General features: G+C 52.6%; 1 protein-coding gene across 1 annotated transcript in view; it reads left to right on the forward strand.

Annotated features, from left to right (window-relative positions):
• Positions 1 to 2288: 2288 nt before the first annotated feature.
• SIM1 (SIM bHLH transcription factor 1) overlaps positions 2289 to 18120 on the forward strand; it is a 40037-nt gene continuing 24205 nt past the window's right edge. Inside the window, exons 1-8 of the mRNA XM_088534665.1 lie at positions 2289 to 2616; positions 9754 to 9836; positions 10880 to 10969; positions 11056 to 11164; positions 11275 to 11360; positions 12209 to 12408; positions 12515 to 12621; positions 13352 to 13499. Of these exons, the coding sequence (XP_088390791.1) occupies positions 2442 to 2616; positions 9754 to 9836; positions 10880 to 10969; positions 11056 to 11164; positions 11275 to 11360; positions 12209 to 12408; positions 12515 to 12621; positions 13352 to 13499 (998 nt within the window). The 5' untranslated portion in view covers positions 2289 to 2441. The remainder of the gene's footprint in view (positions 2617 to 9753; positions 9837 to 10879; positions 10970 to 11055; positions 11165 to 11274; positions 11361 to 12208; positions 12409 to 12514; positions 12622 to 13351; positions 13500 to 18120) is intronic.

An 18120-nucleotide genomic window follows, 5' to 3' on the forward strand; every position in this document is an offset into this window, starting at 1 on the left:
CCAAAAGTCACGGGCTCTGTCGAAGAAAGAACAAGGGTGATGTTCCCGAAACAGCCCAATTCCCCAGTCGTCCGGGAACTGACTCTTGCAGTCTGCTAGGGAATACTAGGATACTGACCTCGCCGGCAATAATTTTGTAGCGTGATGGTTTTGTCTATGGCTAGAAGGATTTTGAAAGCTGGATAATCGCCCCTTCGTTTTGTATCTTGTATCTCATCTGCCGGAGCTTTTATGCGATAAAAAATCTGGCTCCGAAGGGGCGACAGGGGACACGGGGACATGGGGACAGCAGCCTCTCCGTAACCTGCTGCCCACGCGGAGACCGCGGGTCCCTCAGGAGGCTGCTGCTCGTGTTGTTTTCCCGGCACGAATGGGCAGAAGTCCGCGGTGCTGATTTATCACCCCCCAGCCCAGGGCGCTACAAGAGGCGCCCTCCGCGGCTCCCGCTGACGAACAACCCGTGCGCTACCTGACAGCGCTGCTCCAGTTGCTGCCCAGATGTCTAAGCGCCCTCGCAGAGACGTCAGGGCCGTTTAGCGAGAGAATCGCCTCAAATGAAAACCAGGGGGAGGATGAAGTTTTTTACCCACCTTCACCCCTCTCACCCTCAAATGAAAAAAAAAAAAAAAAAGCAGACCTGGCGGCAGTAACACAAAGGAAATATATATATTTTTAAAGCAAGGTATCACCTTCCTCTACAGTGGGGGAGTCTTTATTTATTTATTTATCTATTTTTATTTATGTATTATTTATCCATACCTCGGCTGAGCGACTCGCGCCCGTGTTTGCCTCACGGCGGGCGAGCAGCGGGCGCCTTGGAGCCCCGCGGAGGCGCTTCCCTGGCGCTTGCGGAGCGGCCCCTCCGCGCGTCTCGCCGCCTCGTTTTCCCGCTTCCCCGCGCACCCGCTGCGAGGGAGGAACAGCGCGGGTGTTTTTGAGCGTTCCTCGGTGTTTTAAGGGGAGCTCTAGGTCTCTTCTTTCGCCCCTTTTAACTCTGAGCTACTCTCCTTGTCCCTCGCTTTTTCCAGGGGAGAGCCTCACTCCCAAGGAGAGCCACCTCCCCGGGCGACACTTCCTTGCGGGCAGTTTTAAAGCCGCTCGGGAGCGTTGGATCTATTTTACTTTTTCCCTACCACGCACCAAGATTTACAACGCCTCCCTCCTCCGCTCCCGCACTAACCCCGCCGCGACTCGGGGAGCCCGCGCTGAGGAGCATCGCCCCTCTGTGCGGGGAGAGGAGACGAGGCGGGCAACTTCCCGCCGGAGGTTCGCGCGCAGGGGGAGGTTCGCGCGCGTGGGGGCAGGTTCGCGCGTGGGGGAGGTTCGCGCGTGGGGCAGCGGTTGCGAAGGGCGCGCGGCGCCGCGCGGGGTCACGGGGCGGAGCCGCGCGGGGCCGGGCGGGGCGGGGTTGGGCGGGGCGGGGCGGGAGGAGGGTGTGCGCGCTGACGTCAGGCGGCGCCTCCGCCAGTGGGAGGCCGGGCGGCGGTGAGCGGCGGCCAATGGGCGGCGAGGCGGCTCCGTGAGTGGCGGCGGGGGGGAGGGGCCGAGCCGCGGCTTGGCGGGAGGGGCGGGGGGGCGAGTGGAAGTTGCGCTAAAAGGGCTTTGGGCGATAACGAAGTTATTAGGCGATTCTCGGCCTCAAATTAGGGATCCCTCATTAATACCCGCTTCGTCCCCCCCTCCCCATCCCTCCCCCCCGCGGCGCGCGCGGGAGAGCCCGGGCGCGCATAAAGGGCGCGGGGCGGCGGCGCTGCCCGCGGGGCGGCCGGGTGCCCCTGGGCGGCTCCGCATGAGCCGCGCGCGGCGGCCGCGGGCTGCCCGGCTGCGCCGCGCCAGGAGGTAGGACATAGATATTTATATATATACATACGTGCATATATATGTATATCTATAACCGCGCTGGCCCGTGGTTGTTGCCCGCGGCCGCGTAACGCGCCGTCGTCTCCGCAGCGGCTCCCGGGACGGCGGCGGCCGCGGAGGCAGCGCCGGGCGCCCCGCATGGGCATCGCGCCGCGGCGGGAGCCGGGGTCACCGCGAGGCGCGCGCCCGGCGCCGCGCTGCCCGCCGCCAGCCGCAGCGAGGGCCGCGCGCCCCCGGCCGGGCCGCCGCGCGGGGCCTCGGGCCTCGGCCGCCGCCGGCTCCCCGCAGCCGCCGGGAGCCTCCGAGCCGCGCTGGATACGCGCCGCTCCCGGCCGGCTGACTGCTCCTGCGCCCCCCCGCCCGAAAACAGCCCCTGTGAGCGGCTCTCTGGTCTTCGAAACTTGCTTCGATTTTTATTATTGTTATTACTATTTTTTTTTTAACGAACGAACGAGTAATGGCTGCTCTCGAAATCGCCGCCTGATGATGCGAGGAGATGAAGCGCGGCTGAAAGTTTCCCTCCCACCTTTGGATGAATCCGTGGAGCTTAAACTGTAGGAAGGAAGGGGGAAAAAAACACGATGAAAGAGAAGTCCAAAAATGCTGCCCGGACTAGGCGGGAGAAAGAAAACAGTGAATTTTACGAACTGGCTAAATTGCTGCCCTTGCCCTCGGCCATCACCTCGCAGCTGGACAAGGCATCCATAATCAGACTCACCACCAGCTACCTCAAAATGCGGGTGGTTTTCCCCGAAGGTAGGTGGCAGCGGCGGCTCCTGCCCGGGTTTCGGTGCCGCTGCGGGCGCTCCCCGGTGCGTGGCACGGGGCCGCGCTCGGGCGCGGTGCTCCGCGCTGTCATCCCGTCCCCGAAAACGCTTTCCGTTCAGCGCATACGGCGGGTTTGGCTGGGGACTTGCAGTGGTTTTGTCAACACTTAGAGGCACTGAGCGCGCTCCACTAAAGCAAACACCAGTTTCCTTTTTTTTTTTTTTTTTTTTCAATCTGAGAGCTGCATCCCCCTCGAAGCACGTGCACGGCAAAAGAGGGGGCGATTCACCCATATTTGCAGCTATACTATGGGGAGGGGGGAGTTAATATATGGGTAAATATTTACATAAGCCTATGCAAAGTCCTAAAGCCTCAGTTCAAGCACGGAGCTAGAGGTGCGCTGAGCAGGTACCCGCACAGCCTCGCGCCGCCCAAATAAACCTCAGAGGCCATTAATCGACCCGGGAAACTTCTAACGGGAGTTTTCGACTTCTCTCACAGCCGACGGTGGCGACGCTGCCTGCCCAGGGCGGGGGGCGGCGTTCCCTCCTGCTCGAGATGGGGCTTAAGCGTCCCCATCTATTTCGGGGCTGCCTCGGGTCTAAGAGGGCCGAGGATTTAAAGTGAGGCCGTCCCAGGGCTTCGCGATCGGCCGCCAAGAAAAACAAGCGGCGCGCGGAGCCCAGGAGGTGGGGGGAAAGTTCGCCCCTGTCCTCAGCCTGTTGCTTTTTCGAGGAATAGAGAAAAAAATAGTTTGAAAGGAAATATATATATATATAGTTCGCGAATATTTGTTTAGGACAAGCCAACTGCACGAAAGAAAAAGGACTGAGGGGTTTCTTCGGTCCTAGGAGCAACATTCACTGCTTCTTCCATTTAAGTGCCTGTATTCCTAAGAAATACCTTTAAATGCCTGTCTTCCTAAGGAATACGTTTAAGTGTCTGTATTCCTTAGGAATACATTTAAGTGCGTGTATTCCTAAGAAATACGATAATCGCAGAATGTCTGAGACTGGAAGGGACCTCTGGAGCTGATCTAGTCCATGGGCTCCTATGTTTTCTCCAGCTGTATCCCGAATCTGTCAGTTTGTTTGTCTATCGTGTTTTACAAAGAAAGAGTGGGTTTTATTTTATTTTATTTTATTTTATTTTATTTTATTTTATTTTATTTTATTTTATTTTATTTTATTTTATTTTATTTTATTTTATTTTATTCTCTGTTTTATTTGACCCAGCTAGTGAAGCGTTAGCATTAGTTCCACTTTTGGAAGGCAAACTTGTATTCTCGCAGTCATTTGGGCCAGGGCAGTTCCCCCCCGCCGCGTGCTATACATATCTGTATATGTATACATTTGTGCGTGTGTGTATACGTATATATGAACGACTAATGTATCTAAAACCTCTGGTAGTAATTTTCAATCTAGTGCAGCTCGCGACAGTTTCCTTAAAAATATCCCATACCTCCGAGTTGCTGAGGGTCACAACAACAACAACAACAACAACAACAAAATAAAATAATTAATTAAATAAATCTGCAACATCAGAAATCTTTAATAATATTAATAATTAGAACTCCACCAGTGCGCGTTCCTATTGCTTTACATTCCGTCCCCAGGACCATTAAAAATAATAAACAAATAAATAAAAGGGGGTCGAGTTGGCGCCTCGTGGGGGCCGCGGGGGAAGGGTCCACCGGAGAACCCGAGCCCCAACAGCCGCTGCCGGTCACGGAGGGGGTGCGGGTAGAGACAAACTGCGCGCCCCGCGCGGAGCCTTTCGGCAAGCGCGGGGAGGACTTGACCCGGGGACGGATTTGCCCCCGGGCCACTTTGGTTGTTTCCCCCTGGAGGGCAGAGCCGGCGGGTTGGCCCCAAGGAGGCTCTGGAGCCCCGGGGCCGCGCGCGGGCGAAGCTCCCTTGGCCCCGGCCAGGAGAGAATTGCCCCGACCCGCCCCGCGTGGGGAGCGTGGGCGTTTGTCTGCGGGCTTTTATTGTGTTTTACTTAGTTATTTTTTATGGGAACATAGATAGGTGTCGGTGTTGCCAGTCTTATGGCAGAAGGTCACAGGAGATTTTGAGTGCGGAGTATCTTCCCTCAAAATAGCCATGTAATTCTCACGAGCTCGGTTTCCTCCTGTTCACTTTATTGCATCTCCAACAGACAAAAATGTCAAAAGCGGAAAGGCTTCCACGTCTATCAACATATACACGTACGCATATCCATACATTACACGGAATCAGCACCGTAAGCAGCTTGCGTACCCCCAGGGCTAAAACTGTCTCCTCACTCAGGAGAAGGGACCTCACGAGACATTTGGCACTTGGGGTACTCAGTCAGCTTTGGGAAAAACTGCAGAACTGCTAAATGGTGGAGGACTATACTTTTACTATTACTATTATTATTTTAACTAGAACTTCCTAACAAATTCAGACGTGCGGTAGAGAATAAAAAATAACAACAACAACAAAGCAGCACGATATAATCCAACCCTAAAAACGCAATTCAGCATTAGACGGCTAACGGTGTCTAACGCAGCCCGAGCAGAAAGCATCGGGCCCGCGAACGCCTGAAACGATTTTCCTTCCGAGGAAGCCTCGGTCCTTGTAGCCAGCAGGGTGACTCCCTGCGTGCCACTATCGACGTGGAGGAAGCCCCAAATCAAAGACCAACAAACAAACACAACTGGAGAAGTAATACAGGGTTACTTATGTGGGCTTGTTTAAGGGTGCTCTTTTCCTTTTGGATTGCTAGAGGAAGGGATCGTTCGCGATTTCTGCCCTACTCCAGACAGTTTCCGCCCAGGGAAGCATTTCTTTTTCTTCGGACAGAAGCAGGGGCTCTGTTTATACCAACTTTCATAGAAACGCGCTGGTTAACATTGCAGTATTAAAATCCTTAATCTTTTTATTTTAAAGGCTAAGAGGCTAGCAGGAAAAAAAAAAGATCGTTTCCCACGTGGATAGGTGATTTAATGCTGTTTTTCTTGCTGCTGAGGGAAATGATTGAGCATTGGGTTTCAGTGTTTATTTTCTTACAGAAGTTTTTCTCATTTAAGCTGCAGTTTACTCTCCACGCTGCTTCCCCGTGTTTAATTCCGGTTTTGATGTGGACTTAAAATGTGAAGTGCAGAACTAAACTCTTAGCAGGAGAGGTGGGGAGAGAAAATAAAAGGAAAAAAAAAACAGATTTTTATGTCAGAAAGCACACAGACTTGGAGAAAATCATATTTAGTTTAGAAACATCCTCTCCCTTAGTAATATACGACCGTTTTAATGCCGGAGTCTCTTTTCCAGCTTGCATAGGAATTGCGCATTTTCGCCAGTGTGTTGCTGTGAACACGCCTCCCTTCTTTAGAATAGGAAGAAAATTGAATTTGCCTCTTTGTATAGAAAAGAATAAGTAGTTTATATTTGAAAAGTTTCCCTTTTTTCTTTTTGTTTCTTTTTTAAAAATTTATTTATTTATTTATTTATAGTTCGGGCATGGTCCCGTTTATTTGCATTTCGAGCTGCATTTCTGTACCTCGTTTGTGCCAAAATGCTGGCATTTCCTTCTAGCTCGAGTCACTCTCGGCGCTATTTCTGCCGCCGTTTTCTCGATGGGGATGTTTGTTTAGCCAGGGGGATTTCCTCCTTCCCTAATTCCTATTTCATAAGGAGAGTGGGATGCTGACCTATCTGTGCTTCAGATGACTGCGTGTGATTTACCGAGATAATAAATCTCTGCCAAACCCCGCGAACGGCATACGCGGCCCTTTGGAGTGAGCAGCGTTTTTGTCGGCGCCGCATTTTTTTGCGTTTATCCCTCCGCCGCGAGCCGCTTCTGCACGGAAGCCTCGTTTGGCCGAGACTTTAAGTTGCCATTAGTAGAGTTACCGTTAGTGAAGTTGCCATTAGTGGAGTCACCGTTAGTGAAGTTAAGTTACCGCCAGTAAAATCGCGGTTGGGGAAGTCGCAGTTAGGGAAGCTACCGTTGGTGATAGTCGCCGTTAGGGAAGCTACCGTTAACGGCTGCCCGGGACATCAGCGGCGGGACCGGCGCTGCCGGGCGCCGGCGGGAGGCGGGGCGCGGGTGGCGGCTGGTTAATTAAACGATTAATCGCCTCAGTTTAGCCCCCCGCTGCAACGTCCCGCTGCGAAAGCTCAGCCGAGGAGCAGTCCTCCCGCCGGCTCCGTCCCGGCCCCCCGCTGCCACGGTGAGGGGCGGCGTCCCGGGGGCCACCCCTGCAAAGGGGCCGCGAGGCCTCTGGAGGGGGCAACTAACGCCGGGAAACCCGGGGCCAAGGAGCTCTCGGAGCCCCGTTTTCCTGCGCCCTCCTCCCCCTTGGCCGAGGGCAAATTTAGACGCGATCCAGGCGCCCCTTCCTGCCCTCCTCGGGGCAGGCGCCGGGACGGGTCGTCCCGCCGCTGCCTCCGTTGGCTACTGGTCCCGGGCTCGCACCAGAGCCCCGGGAGGGCAGCGGCCCGGAGCTTGGGCTCGGTGCGGCCGAAAACCAGCCGTTTCGCGGGGGCTCGCCGGCGTAAAGAGCCCGCGATGGCCACCGAGCCGCTCGCCGCGGGCTTCAGCCCTTCCAAACTCCGGGAAGCGCCGGGATTTTTCCATTGGGGAGTTGTCGGAAGAAGAGCTGAGTCAGCAGGAGCAGGATGCGTGCCGCTCAGCGCGCGCTTCTGCAAGAGCCAAGATTTCTGCTTGCAACTGAACCAGAACCCCCCTAAAATGCCCCTTTTAGCCCTTTTCTTTCCTTTTTTTTTTTTTTTTTTTCTTCTCTCCTGGCTGTGGACACTTTCTTATGGCCCAAATTGTATATCTTTTTAGGAAAAAAAATCTCGAGTGGAGGAGATTGTTACATAGGAGCCTATAATCTTTCTTTTGTCAAGAGTATAAGATTCACTCCGAAAGAAAAGCTCGAGCCATTTATTTCTGCTGCTCGCAATAACACAGCTGGATGATGCCCTGAGCTTACGCTGCACGGTGGCTCATCACTCATTCGCCAAGAACTGGCCTAAATGATGCCTGTGGGATTAGGTCAATTTTAGTGGATCTACTTCGCCTCATTTGGTTACTAATTGGTTTCTTGTTTTATAAATCGAAATCTCATTTTCGGGAAATTACAAAGCCCACGCAGCCAGTCCATTGAGGTAATCCGGGGGCCGGGGGTATTTAAATGGAAATGGTTCCGCAACGCGCCGAGTCTTAGGCAACAGGAAAACTTCGCCTCTATTTCCGACTGAAACGTGAGCTCCCCAGCTCCTTAGATCCCTAATAGATATATCCCTGCTAAGGCTACTTATGTAAATATGATAAACCAGACTTTGCTGGGGGAGGGGACTCAGCGAGGAAAGCAAATTTTATCTGCGAAGGTTAACATGGCATTTCTTGGAAATCTTCCAAAATAGAGGCTGTTTTGCTTTTGTCGCCGGCCACTTCTGCTGGGAAAATCCTTTGCCTAAAAACGATTTAGTTATCCTTCCTCTCACAAAGCTGCTTGCTCCTATTCCAAACCTATTATTCTGTTCGCTTGCCAAATTGCAAGGGAATCCTTAGATCTTGTTTCCAGCGTAATCCTGAAGCAAAAGGGAGAGCTGATTTCCTTGTTTTGTTTTAAATAGACAATCAAAGGATTTGCGGAATTTTCTGCGGTAGGTCAAGTGCAAGAAATCACGGTTTGGCCCCCTCGGTAAAAGGAAATTGAATGTTAAAGCGAAAGAACAAGGAAAAGTAATAAAAGGGAATATTAATGGAGAACTTATATCAATTACAAAATATGCAAAGAAGGGCATCGGGAGAATCCGTAGACTTGAGAAAGGCTGGGCTTGGCAACGAATAAAAAAAGTGTCCGACTTGAAAGCAGGGCAACACATGTGAAAAAAAAACAAGGAATTGTCTCATGCGAGAGGATTCCGAAAAGCCGGCTCAGGTAGACAAGAAAAAACGCTTAATTATAAAACATTAACAACCAGGCCGAGCAGCACGGCGTTTCCACCTGCAGCATAAAGGAGAGCTCAGTGCTCCGTGAAAACCCGCGCTCCTGCAAGAAGTTAACCTGTAATGTCGGCGAGCTATTCATTAACCCGCGTGGCTCGGGTTATTTTCGCTTTTGGAAGACGAATAATTAGACCCGTAAACTTAGATTAATCAGCAACCCCAATGAGCAGCCCTCGACGCTCAGATCTGTCGCTGCGCGGTCCCTCCAGGTGGGGGGCGCCAAAATATCGGCCCTTGGCCGCCCTGGCCCCCCGCGGAGGAGCCCCACGATGCTTAAGCCAAAAACCGGTTCACGGGGCTGCTTTTCCCTCTCTTTCCCGGGGAGCTGTGGGAGATTTGCCCGGATTTTCGATCCCCGGGGGAGGGGGTCGAAGCCGCCGCAGGCTCCGGGCACTCCCCGATGGGCCATGGTGGGGAGGTGGGGCAAGGCGAAGCCTGGGGAAAGGGGATAAAAATCCCCAGGGGACCGTTAGCTAGCAGGCAGAAATTAACAGGAAGACTCTGCCCTCGCCCGTTTGCCCCCAGATTCCCGGGAAAACGGGTCCTGCCTCCGCCGGGCCCCCGCTGAAGAGTCGCAGGGGGAACGACGTGGCCGGCACCGCTTTGCGCTCCGGGATTTTTATTCCCGCCCTTTTACTTAATCCTGATGTCCGTGCGTGGCGGGTTACGCCTCGTTAACGGCGCGAGCATAAAAAGGCTCTAACCGCCCTGCTTGAATTATCTCAGCGACATCGCTGTTAAAAGGCATCGCACACAAATAGCTCTGCCTCGGCAGAGCAATTTCCGTCTGGCTTTTATCCCCCCCAACTCCGCATGCGAGAAAATAAGCGGCCTCTGAAACATTAGGCAAGTCCGGGGAGACTCCGTTTTCTTGAGGGCGGGCGGGCTCCTTGGAGGCAGAAACTCCCCCTCTGCCCGACACTTGTGCGGGACAAGGCGGGAGGAAAGCTCATATGTGTATACACACACACGCACACACACACACATATATATATATATATATATATATATATATATATATATATATTTATATAAAGCGAACACATGTGGAAAATTGAGAAGGAAGCTCTTCCCTAGCAGGCCAGGGCGACTCGTTTTCTTGTCTCCTCACGCTGTTTTTTACGTGTCTTAACTAAACAGGACTTGGAGAAGCCTGGGGCCATTCCAGTCGAACCAGCCCGTTGGATAACGTTGGACGGGAACTGGGATCGCATCTTTTGCAGGTACTGGTCTGGAAACGGCAGCTATTCGGTATTAATGATTAAGGAAATCATTCCCTCTTCTGCGCTTTTAATTGCCACCTGCGCTAATTTTTAACTGGTCACGTGTTTAGTCAAAAAAGAAAAATAATAATAATAAAAAAAAAGAGGAGGTGGGGGGGCACATGCACTCCACAAATACGAAGCATCCTGTCAGAATGACGAGGGTTTTATCATGATCATGGTTTGGTCCCCCTAAATCCTTTGCATCCTTTCTGCCACTGCTGACTCTGGAGCGAGCGGTTTATCCCGGTGCTCCTGCTGCCTCTAGGGAAGAGGCAGCTGCTTTTCCCCAAACTCCTAACCAGGATGACACGTCCCAGCAAGGGGGCAGAGGGCGAGATGCTCCGTGGGGCAGGTTGGAGAAGGGTGTTGGATCGCCGCGCAGATGAGCATAAACTTAAAAAAAATCAAACAGGAGACGAGAGAACTCGCTGCTGTCAGAAAGATCAAGGGATGCTAGCGTTTACCGCGATCACGTATTTCTGGTGGGCTAGTGTGGCCTTTAATATCCGCCTTTAATAGATTGGGGCCTATTTTTCCCTCACGCCATTAGCATCTCCCGAACCATGCCTGATAAACAGTCTCGTCCCTTCCAGACCTTTATTTACATTGCGGAGAGGTTTAGATCGCCTTTGCTCGTGTAAAGTCTCCTTAGCAAATATTCGGGCGTTAAAAGCCCTGCTGGCATGTGGAACAGGGCAGGAGTGCTCGGGATTTCTCGTACGGACGTATTTCGTCGCAGAGGGTGCAGGAGCGCTGGAGATGCTGCCCTCAGGCGCTTCCCAGGCACTTGGCATCGCCGGGACCTTTGGAGCTGGGTCTCTGAGGAGTGAGGAAAGCCTAAGCGTTTTGGAGCGTTTCCTTTTAGGACTTGCCCGTTTTCCTGCCAACTTTTTGATTACCCACAGCCCGCACCGCCGCTAAAATAAAGCCCCGAAAAAAAAGGTAGTTCGTGGATACTCGCAAGAAAACTTTTCCCCGTCCTCTCCGCGCTTTTCCTGCAGACCTTGGACGGTTTCATATTCGTCGTGGCTCCGGACGGCAAGATCATGTACATCTCGGAGACGGCCTCGGTGCACCTGGGCTTGTCGCAGGTATGTCGGGGGTGACAAGGGACACGGGGCGGGCTTCGAGGTAACCCCCCCCGCTCCTCCTCTTCCTCCTCCTCTCGGTGTTGCAGGTAGAGCTGACCGGCAACAGCATTTACGAGTACATCCACCCCGCCGACCACGACGAGATGACGGCGGTGCTCACGGCGCACCAGCCCTACCACTCGCACTTCGTGCAGGGTAAGGAGGAGCGCAGACCCCCTGTCCCCGGGCCGCCTCCCCGCGCGGCCTGCGCGGCCGCGGGGAGCAGCGCGCCCGGCTCAGCGCCCCCTCTGCCCCCCGGCCCGCAGAGTACGAGATCGAGCGCTCCTTCTTCCTGCGCATGAAGTGCGTCCTGGCCAAGAGGAACGCGGGCCTCACGTGCGGCGGCTACAAGGTGCGTCCCGCGCGCCCCCCGGGATTTGCTGTGGTTATTTCTGCTTTGTTCTTGCTCCGCGGGGTGCCCGGGGAAGCTGCAAGGTGCTCCCGCCAGCTGCACAACGACGGTGAGCTGTGCTTATGTATCCCTGTATCCCCACATCCCTGTATCCCCATATCCTTGAATCCCTCGGAGATGCTGCGCCACGATGCACCACAGCAGCAAAAACACCCGCTGAGCTAACGCGGGGAAGAAACACCGAAAATAGAGGTGAGGTGGGAGGCGCATAGCAGAGAGGTGCTATGTCATATAGGCGCCATACCTAACCCACAGCACCCGTGTGCAAGGGTGCATTTAGGCGACCCACCTCGCTCTGTGTCCAGAGGTACCTTCCGCGCATGCATCTGCCCTGCCTGTACAACATGTGACACGCGCGCACATGGAAACTTTCCCTCACAGGCACGCACTGCTCCCTGCGCAGCGGCAGCCGGCTGGGCTCTTCCGCGCCCTTCCTCTCTGGCAGGAGAATGGAAGCGCAGCGAGGAGGTGGCCCAGAAACCACTTAAGTCGGAGGAAAAAAAAAATAAAAAAAAAACCCAAATAAACAAACAAACAAAAACCCACGACTACATCAGTGCTTAACTCTCTCATATATATATATATGTGTGTGTGTGTGTATATATATGTATATATATATGTATATATATAAAAGGGCGGGGAGAGACATCCCGGGGCGGTGGCTTCTTGCGGGAGGGCTGCTTGCAGGACACACACATCTAGGCGGCCCGGCCCGGCCCCCGCGCCGCTGGCAGCAGAGCCGCCCCCGGGCCGGGGGGGCTCTGAGCTCTCGTGTGCGCCCCCGGCAGGTCATCCACTGCAGCGGATACCTGAAGATCCGCCAGTACAGCCTGGACATGTCCCCCTTCGACGGCTGCTACCAAAACGTCGGCTTGGTCGCCGTGGGCCACTCGCTGCCGCCCAGCGCCGTCACGGAAATCAAGCTCCACAGCAATATGTTCATGTTCCGGGCCAGCCTGGATATGAAGCTCATATTCTTAGATTCCAGGTAGAGCTGGGCTTGTGTTCAAACCCACCCGGCCCTTCCCTCCTCCTCCCCCAGGCCTCTGCCGGGCTCCTCGCCCTCACCGCTGTCCGCTGCTTGTGTCTCTCAGGGTGGCCGAGCTCACGGGCTACGAGCCGCAGGACCTGATAGAGAAGACCCTTTACCACCACGTGCACGGCTGCGACACCTTCCACCTGCGATGCGCCCACCACCTGCGTAAGGAGCTGTCCCCTTCCCCAGAGGCGTTTCGGGTTTGTTAGGGTTTGCCTTCAGGTGCAAACGGGGCGGGGAAAGGGCAAAACGAGTCTCTGGAGACTGCACGCCGAGCTGGAGGAGGGCGGTTCGGCATCGGAATAAGAATTTCCCCCGCTTTTTTTTCCTCCTCAGCTCCCAGTTGAGGAACAAGAGCTCTCCTGCACAAACCTCAGGCATTCAATTCACTTCAGAGAGGGAAAAAAACCCCAAGTTTTCCCCTTTTCTTACTCAAAAAAAAAAAAAAAGGCCATGCCAGGGAAATCCAAAAACTTTTGCTCCTCTTCCACCACCTCTCGCAAATCTTATCCGTGCAGCTAATTTTGACCGCAATAACAAGCCCGATTGGGAGAGCTGCTCTTTATTCTACTTTGATATCACGATGACATTAATACACGGATAGATGAATAAAAAAAAATAAAAAATAAAATAGAAATAAAGAAATAAAACTCAAAGCCAGATTTGCAGAATTAAACCTCGATGACGATATGTCGGAGTAGAGCGGGGAGATGCAACCCCCCCTCCGATGTATTCACCATCTAATCCCCCGAATAGCCTTTTTTTAAATGACTGTCCGGGAGTGTCGCCCTGGGTCCCTTGCCCACCGGGGGGGAGGGGGCGGTGTTTAGGGGGTTCTCGAGGGCTGCCCCCCGCCCCGCTCCAGCTGAGGCTCTGCCCCGCTCTGTCCCCGCAGTGCTGGTGAAGGGGCAAGTGACCACCAAGTACTACCGCTTCCTGGCCAAGCACGGCGGCTGGGTGTGGGTGCAGAGCTACGCCACCATCGTGCACAACAGCCGCTCCTCGCGGCCCCACTGCATCGTCAGCGTCAACTATGTCCTCACGTAAGTGCCGCCCCCCAGCCCCCCGCCTTTGGTTGTGAGGAGGGCATGGGATGGGGAAAGGTCACGGAGCCGCCCCGGGGCGGCCGCCACCTGCCCGGGAGCCGCGCTGAGCTCGTCCCTCGCCATCCCTCACCCCTCTCCTTCCTCGCCCCGCTCTCCCTGCTCTCCGCCCGCGCAGGGCTGCGGGGCCGCTCGCTGCCGCGCTGACCAGGGCGGGCTCGCCAGGTCTGCTCGGAAACACATTGAGCACTTTCATCTAGATGAAGGGCTTCCCGTCCGCCGCTTTCCTTCTCTTCGCCAGAGCGGGGGGGCTAGGGGGAAGATTTAGAGGTTTGTCACCCACATACTTCGCTGCTCCCCCTTCCCCCATTTTTTTCAGTTTAAATGCACCCAGCATTAAATAAAATTTAATGCAGCATTAAATAAAATTTAATGCAGCGTAAAAAAAAAAAAAGATTTCCACGTACGGAGTTATTTATACTCAACAAACAGGACATCTGTTTTTCTTTTCAAAAATCTGGGGTTTGAAGTTCTTAATTTCATCCAGAGTCTCTATCAAAGCTCCGAGATTTCTTTTTTGTTCTTGGAGAGCGATCCTTACAGTGAACCACAAAGAAAGTTGGTGACCAGAAGGGTCAATTAAACGAAAAAAAAAAAAGATAGAATTAAAAGAACAAATCACAGTGAGCACGCAGATACTCTATGATACTGCACATCTTCATGCATCCCTGTATTTCTAGATTGCTAGGTTGCATTCTGGCTATGCTGCTGGAACCAAAATCACAGGCCTAGTGAGGCAGGAAGAACTTGGCCAGCCTGTTTTGAAGTATTTGTTGCTGAGATTATTAGTCTTTCCCCGGGCATATCAGTAGTGACAGCACCGACACTTGATTAGTATCGTAACACCTGCTAGTGCGGCGGCGGCCCCTCCTTGACGCTAGGGCTGAATTTTCCCCCATCCTGCTGTGGCCTCTGCTCCTGCCGCCCCTCTCCGCGAGCTGCCACCGCGGGAGCGCAACCGCGTTGGCGCTGGGGGCTCGGGCGCAGGAGCTGGGCCCAGAGGGGCTCCCCGGAGCGAGGCGGCTCGCGGCGGAGGCAGCGGCCCCTGGGCAGGGGCGCCGCGGGTCGCAGGGGCCTCCCCACTGCGTGGTCGTGGGTAGTTCGTGAGGGGACAGCGGGTAGGGAGCGCGTGGGTCGGCAGCCAGGTTGCCCTTAGGTAAGTAGCTAGGTGTTACTGCACCTGCATGAGAGCCCGCGCTGCGGGAGGAGCGCCCGCGTGAGCCCTGATTCCCTTGGGAAGAAAATCCTTTGGCTTCGCCTTAAGGAAAAAAAAAAAAAAAAAAAAAGGGGGTAAGAATTAGCGGAGGAATATACCCATCGCCTGTATTCCAGGTATCTCACACGTGTCTGTTCGCTCTATGCGCCCCTTTCCGTATTTCTCGGTTTTACTCCTCTCAGATAAGTGCCAGCACTTGCTCAAGGTGAACAAGGAGCTGCAATGACTGGGTAGTGCAGTCAGGGGGTCGCAACGATGAACTCCAAAGAAACGAGCACAGCACAGCTCTCTTCTATCAGAAACTCCGCCTTATTTATTTTTTTTTTTTCGCTAAACCTAAGAGCGTCTGAGATTAGCGGTCTCTTCTCCCCTGCTTCAGTTCCCCAAGATGGGAGCGATAATCACGAAACGTCGCCTCAGATGCCCGTGCTGGGAATGAAGCCCCGCGGCGAGCTCCAGCCGGAGCAAATCCCTGGGAGGCGGCTCGCGCGCGTGGCCCCGTGGCGAGTGACGCGGGGAGAGGCGGGTGGCGGCGCCGGGCAGGGGCGGGCGAGGGTCCCGGGCCACCGCGGGGGTCCCCTGGGCGCGGGGAGCGGCGGCCGAGCAGGAGCAGCGCGGCTCCGCGCTCTCCCGCTTTGCCCCTGCGCTGGGAGCAGCTTCCTTGTGCCCTTGGGTGGGTTTTCAGAACGAGCTTGTGTTCAGAGCGCTCCGCAGCCCGGCTGGCAGCGCAGGGCTCGCTCTCTTCTCGGAGGAGCGGGTCGCCTGGCGGGGCGGCTCTGCCCTCCCCTCCGGCTCTTCGCTTAACGGCCGAGCGCGGGCAGAGGGCACGCGGGGAGCCGGGCAGCCAAGAGGCCGCCGGCAGTAAATGCTGAGAGGTCTGTTCCCGGCTGCTGCGGCTGCCAGGTGCCGCGGGCGGCTGAAATGCAGCTATGGAGGCGCCACGACCACCCGAAAACTGAGCTTGGGTCCTCGAGGTCTCGTCCAGCCCGACCCTCTTTGCTAGTGCACTGCAGAGCAAGAGATATCGTCCCGCTGTCCTCCACGGCAGTGCTGCCGCGAGCTGTAACTGCACCAACTGCAGGCTCCTTACTATTAGATTTTAACCTGCCTCTAGCCTGCCGTTTGGAAAACAATGGAGAAGATCAGGCTCTTCTGTGTTGGGGATTTGGCATGCGAATGAATGGCTGGCTTTTAAAAGCAAGATCTAGTCAGTGTCCCACATGGATAACCTAGGGTGGAGGGACACTGTTGCGAGAGACAGGTTCCCCTTAGGACAGTGCCGTGCGGAATGTCGAGCTCCTCATGATGACAGTGAGATTAATGATCTTCACGGCAAATCAGGGCCAACACGTTGTCACTCAGGTGAGAAAGGTAGGTGGCAAAAACGTAGGAGAGGCTGTAGGGACTTGGCGTTTGCCTCTGTTAAGGGGAAAGTTCCCCTCCAGGAAAGCTGGATAAAGGTCCGGGAACACTCAAAGATTGCAAATGTTTAATCTACTTTATGCCAATATAAATCCTGCAACTACTACAGTTCCTTGGGGACAACATTGGGTTATCCTACTAAACTAGGAACAGTTGAGATGTGTGAGCGTGTGCTGTGGGCTCCTTCCATGCTTTATAGTGCCTCATAGATGGAGGAGCTTCTTGTGCAGATGCAGTTCTTGCCAGAGATGCAGGCTTGCCAGTTATCATCTAGTCCTATTATAAACAGAGCTGGGAAAAAATCTGCTCACAGAAAGCAAAGACGGGCACTTCTTGCTCTGTGAATATCGACCCTCGCATATGTGAGTCTGTCGACTTACATAGAGAATGCAACAGTGGTTCAAACAGGAGGTTCAGTGTTTGAAATAATGAAGAATCCTCAAAGGTTGGATGTCCTTCACTAAAGGTTCCTTTGGAAATAGGGAATAGTGGTCTTTTCCACTAAATCTCAGCGAAAATAATAAGGTATTTGGAAAATACTGCGTGGATTTTTGCGAGTGCACAGTACATCATCCAGGGAAAGTCTCAGAGACCTTTTTCAGTTTGCTTGTGAGAGTTTTTTCCTCACTGTCTGGAAGAACTGGAGTGAGCTCTGATGTTTTGGAAAGGAGAGGTAGCGAGTCTGGCACAGCGTCTGCCTGGGCTGGAGAAGTGGGCTGAGCAGGAGAAGCTTGTGCACCTTGGCTTTTAGCTGCCACCAGCCTGCACCCGTCTAGATGAGAAAAAAAATGGAAAGAATGAGACACAGCTTATGCAGAAGGTGAAGAAAAATCCACTCCATAGAGAATATGTATTTATACATATGCACATATCACATATGCACAACACTCAGTGTGTTGTGTATATATATATTTATATAATGTATACCTTAAAATATATGTGTGTGTGTGTGCGCACGTGCACATGCACACAAAGACATGCACATATATAAAGGGAGCCATTTCTATCAGCTATAAATATAGGTAAATTCCAGGATTAAGAACAAATGTTTTTAGTAAGTATAAATACTGAGCTAAATAGGGTATGGTGGCAAGGGCGTTTTAGCAAGGTTATTTTTTGTGTAATGTCAGGATGTCAAAAATTATTATGAATAACCTTTAAGCACACAGATTAGCTTTAAAGCACACAGATTTGCTCTTCTTTTGTATTTTGCTTGGCATATGTGAGTACAGACAGATCTTTTTTTCTGTTCCTGTTTGTTCTGTACACAGTGTTGCCATATTATTGATTATTAGCTGTTCATGTTTATCACATAAAGAGACTCAAGTATGAGTCAATTATTAGAAATGCAACAACTGAACTTGCCTTTATATTTAGATTGCAATCAATCTCCCTTTAAACAAATGGATAATGCAAAGTGCACATCCTTTGACTTTCTGAGCACGAGCAAATACTACTAATTACTACAAAGTAATTTACTGTCAGAAAAAGCAAGGGAAGCTTTTCTATATATAGTTTTTTATAATTTAAAAGAATAGCAATAACTAATACATATAAAGTGTATTAAATACTTAATTGTGACTAATCTCTGTTCTGATGATATAGTGCATAACATTTACTGTTGCCATTTTCACACTGTAGTTTGTAACTGGCCACTTAGAAATACAAATTGAAGTATGCAGTTTGCTTGAAAGATTATTTCATAAATAACTGCCATATTGACAAATGTTTAGCTTAATGATGTAGTAAATGTAATTTAGAGTAAATTAACCATTAATTGTATCTACACACTTCATCTTTATTACTATTTATAGCCTCATGTACTATGAGATTTAAAATGACTGAATAACCCATGTGATATGATCCTGTGTGATGCATCAGGCTTTGAAAATGTTCTCCCACTGTTATAATAAGGAGGCTGTG

The sequence above is a fragment of the Tinamus guttatus genome, unplaced genomic scaffold, assembly GCF_059628265.1.
Source record: "Tinamus guttatus ecotype Peru unplaced genomic scaffold, ASM5962826v1 Tinamus_guttatus_pri_ptg000036l, whole genome shotgun sequence".
In the NCBI taxonomy this organism is placed as follows: Eukaryota; Metazoa; Chordata; class Aves; order Tinamiformes; family Tinamidae; genus Tinamus; species Tinamus guttatus.